This window comes from Malania oleifera, chromosome 13 (genome assembly GCF_029873635.1).
Source record: "Malania oleifera isolate guangnan ecotype guangnan chromosome 13, ASM2987363v1, whole genome shotgun sequence".
Taxonomy (NCBI): Eukaryota; Viridiplantae; Streptophyta; class Magnoliopsida; order Santalales; family Ximeniaceae; genus Malania; species Malania oleifera.
Window position 1 is genome coordinate 39782898 of NC_080429.1, and position 4301 is coordinate 39787198.

Sequence of the window (4301 nt, forward strand, 5' to 3'; positions counted from 1 at the left end):
GACCAAGAAAATGCCCCTGAACTCAACAGAAATACATAGCCTAATGTACTCTTTCTATCTTCTAAATCACCAGCATAGTCACTATCAGTGTAAGCAACAAGTTCATCATCTCCTCCCTTTCTATAAAAAATCCCAAAATCATTTGTTCCTTTTAAATAACGCAACACCCTTTTTGCTATCTGTAGATGTAGTTCAGTAGGATTCTCCATATACCTACTAATGATGCTTACTACAAACATTAAATCTGGTCGAGTGGCTGTGAGGTACATGAGACTTCTTACAATCTGCTTATAGTAAGTCTTGTCCACTTTAACTCCTCCCTCATCCTTCACAAGCTTGCAACCAGGAACAATGGGATTAAAAACAGAATTACTTTTATCCATTCCAAACCTGTGTAGCACCTCATAGGCATATTTCTTTTGGTTAACAAAAAAACCATCAGATTTTTGCAAAACTTCAAGACCAAGGAAGTACCTCATCTTACCAAGATCAATCATATCAAACTTATGTTTCATTGAATGTTTAAATTTTGTAAACATTCATTCATCATTTCCAGTAAAGATTAGATCATCAACATACAAACTTACGATTAAAACTTTACCTTCCTTGTTAGTCTTGATGAATAAAGTATGCTCGTAGTCACACTTTTCAAACACTTCCTTCATGAAATATGCTTCTATGTGACTGTACCAAGCACGAGTTGCTTGCTTAAGCCCATAAAGTGCCTTTTGTAGCTTATAAACTTTTTGCTCATTTCCTTTTTGCATATAACCACCAGGCTGCTCTACAAAGACTTCTTCATTCAACTCACCATGTAAGAATGCAAATTTCACATCCAATTGATAAATGGACCACCCTCTTTGAGCTGCAAGTGCAATCACCAAACGGATTGTCTCCATACGTGCCACAGGTGCAAAAACTTCAGTATAGTCCATCGATATTGCTATATGTAACCTTTCGCTACAAGCCGAGCTTTGTGCTTTTCTATTTCTCCATTTTTATTTAGCTTGGTCTTATAGACCCACTTTACTCCAATTTTATTTCCTCCCTTAGGTAATTATGCTAATTCCCAAGTACCATTTTTCTTTATTGCTTCCATTTCCACATCCATATTTGTCCTCCATTTCTCACTTTTAACTGGTTCTTCAAAATAAATAGGATCAGCAACTGTAAACATGGCAAGTTGAACTTCATTTTCCTCCTCGGAAAAACCTTCTCCAGTTTCATAATTTCTCATCTAGACAAGTGGTCTGCAATTTCTAGTTGCAAGTTGAAAATCTGTTTCAGCAGCACCATCGTCTTCTTTTACTTCTACATCCACATCAGCATCAACATTTGATTCATTTTCTTCTTCATTTACAATTACTTCTTCAGAATCACCCCATTCAAAATCACATATAATACCTGCTTCATACTTCTTATCCCAATCCCAGTGCTTGTCTTCTTCAAATACAACATCTCTACTGATAATAATCTTCTGCGAAACTAGATCATAAAGTCTGTAAGCCTTTGATTCTTCACTAACTCCCAACAAAACACAACTGAAACTCTTGTCATCTAGCTTAGTTCTCTTATTGTCAAGAATATGAATGTGAGAAATGCATCCAAAAACTCTAAAATAATCAACTGAAGGCTTAACTTTACCCCAAGCTTCTTTTAGAGTCTTGTTTTGAACTGCGAAAGTTGGACTTCTATTCAGAACATGCACTGTCCAATTTACTGCTTCAGGCCAAAAAGTCTTGGGAATTTTCTTTGCTGCCAGCATACTTCGAACCATATTCATGATAGTTCTATTCTTGCGCTTCGCAACACCATTCTGTTGTGGTGTATATGCAGCTGTTAGCTGTTAGCTGTCGTCATATGCCATTTACATCACAAAAAATTACAAATTCCTGGGATGTAAACTCACCTCCTCGATCAGTTCACAAGCTTTTCAGAAAAGAATTGGTTTCCTTCTCAACACGAGTCTTAAAATTCTTGAAAACAGTAAAGGCTTTTGATTTATCTACCAAAAAATAAACCCATGTTTTTCTACTAAAATCATCAGTGAAAGTAAGTAGGTACCTTTTGTTGTTGTTAGAGATGGGTGTAATGGGCCCACAAATGTCTGCATACACTAACTAAAGAATCTTCACAGCTCGCCACGTACTCCTTCTTGGAAATGAATCCCTGTGTTGTTTCCCTGCCAAGCAGTCCTTGCATAACTTGGAGGGAGGTTGAAATTGTGGTAATCCATTTACCATTTGCTTTTGCTGAAGAGTCTTTAAACCTTTAAAACTCAAATGTCCATACCAACAATGCCAAAGCTGCGCAATATCTTCTGTGGTTGTGTTGAAACAAGTGGATACTATAGGCTGAGATAAAGCGTGCAAGACAAACATTCAATTTGAGGACATTTTCGAATCCATAATCAAACTTTTCTGTGAATGGAACACCTTACACTTGCCATGCTGAAATAAAATAGTAAGACCTTTTCTTGCAACTTTCCAATACTAAGCAGATTATTCTTCAGCTCGGGTACATAGAATACACTTGTAATGATTTGAGTTATGCCATTCATTTGCAGCCTAACATTTCCTTTTCCTAGAACAACCATACTTGTGTTGTTGCCAAGCTTCACAGAATCTCGAAATTTCCCGTCAAGATCTGAGAAATACTCCTTTCCACACATATGATTGCTGCATCCAAAATCTAAATACCATATGTCTTCTCTACTAGCTTTGTTCAGATCCACATATGTCATTAATAGCATCTCTTCTTGATTCTCTGCATAATTTTCCTCTGTTTCTTTGCTTAAACATTCCCATGCAAAATGTCCTAGCTTGTGACAATTATAGCATTCAACTGTGGCCTTATCAAAAGACCTCCTGTTTCAACCTCTTCCTCTTCCTCTATAGTTGGCACGATCACGACCTCTTCCTCCTGAGTGATCACCATGAGTAATCTTCAAGACCTATTCTTCCTCAACATAGGAACTCATGCATTGTTCATGCACAATTAGGCTACTTTGCAGTTCATCAATGGTTAGAGTATCAATATCTTTAGATTCCTCAATGGAACACACAACATAATCAAATTTAGGAGTCATGGATCTTAAAATTTTCTTAACAATAGCAGTATTTCCCTTATCCTCACCATTTGCTTTCATCCTGTTGGCAATGGTAAGAGTGCGAGAAAAATACTCATCCATAGATTCTCCCGCCTTCATATGAAGAACTTTCAACTCCTTTTGAAGAGCTTTTAGATATCCACGCTTTACTCGTGATGTACCTTGATATTTCTGCTTCATAGAGTCCGAGATATCCTTCGAAGTCTTCTTGTTAAGGATTGTCTCTAGGATGGAACAATCTAAAGCCTGAAAGAGATAGTTCTTTGCTTTCAAATCTTTCAACTGCTGGTCTTCAATATGCTTCCTCTGTGCATCAGTGAAAACAGCACCTTCTGCTGCTGCAGGAACTCCATTTTCCACCAGCCCCCAATACTCCTTTGATTGCAAGAAGTTCCCCATGAGCATCGCCCAATGATCATAATACCCATCAAACTTTGGAATGGCTGGCTGTACAAACGAACTCTCCGTCGTCATTTGTAGATCACTCATAGAAGACTGCTGCTTCTATTTAATCAGGCCCCTGTCATGGGGCCCTGATACCAATTGTTAGGAAATATAGGCTGAAGAGATAAAACAGAGTTGAAGGAGGAAATTGTACACACACTACTACTCCATTGAATAACAGACTTGGCTATTAAATAGCCTTACAAAGGAAACTGAAATAAACTGCAACAAACATAAACATAGCCCACGTTTTACAACTGCTACGTGGTGATAACTAACCACTTGACCACTAAGTTAAACATAAAACTAACATTATGTAGCATTGGCATTTTCCATGAGCAGGTACTCTGTCGAATATGTTGCACGTATGAACAAACTAATATAATGAATCAAAAAGAATTATTCAAAATATCGAAACAGAGAAACAAACCAATAACAAAAATCGAATGAAAATATCGCCAGGACTAGTGATTTACTGGAAACCCTTCTAAGCAACCAAAAAGAGAGCGAGAGAAAGAGTTAAGTAGGGAAAACTAGAACAGGCGAGTTACCTTTGGCGAACAAGAGAGTCGAAGAAGTCCGCGTACGCAACAAGATGCGACTGGCGAACTTACCAGAAAACAGGAAGAAAATTCTTTTTCTCGGCAAACAAACAGAGAGAGATATATGATTATGATGATGGCGGTGACGATGCCGTTGGTAGTCTCAGTGACAGAATGGAGAAGAAGAGGGAGGAGGAACGTGTTCG

At 37.8% G+C, this 4301-nt stretch overlaps 1 protein-coding gene across 1 annotated transcript; it reads right to left on the bottom strand.

Annotated features, from left to right (window-relative positions):
• Positions 1-2953: 2953 nt before the first annotated feature.
• On the bottom strand, positions 2954-3583 carry LOC131145810 (uncharacterized). The gene has a single exon (XM_058094994.1). The coding sequence runs from the start codon at positions 3581-3583 to the stop codon at positions 2954-2956; it is 630 nt and encodes a 209-aa protein (XP_057950977.1).
• Between the last annotated feature and the right edge of the window lie 718 nt (positions 3584-4301).

Bases quoted from the DNA above. Each gene is read 5' to 3' on its own strand.
- LOC131145810 (XM_058094994.1), bottom strand. From the start codon at position 3,583: ATGACGACGGAGAGTTCGTTTGTACAGCCAGCCATTCCAAAGTTTGAT.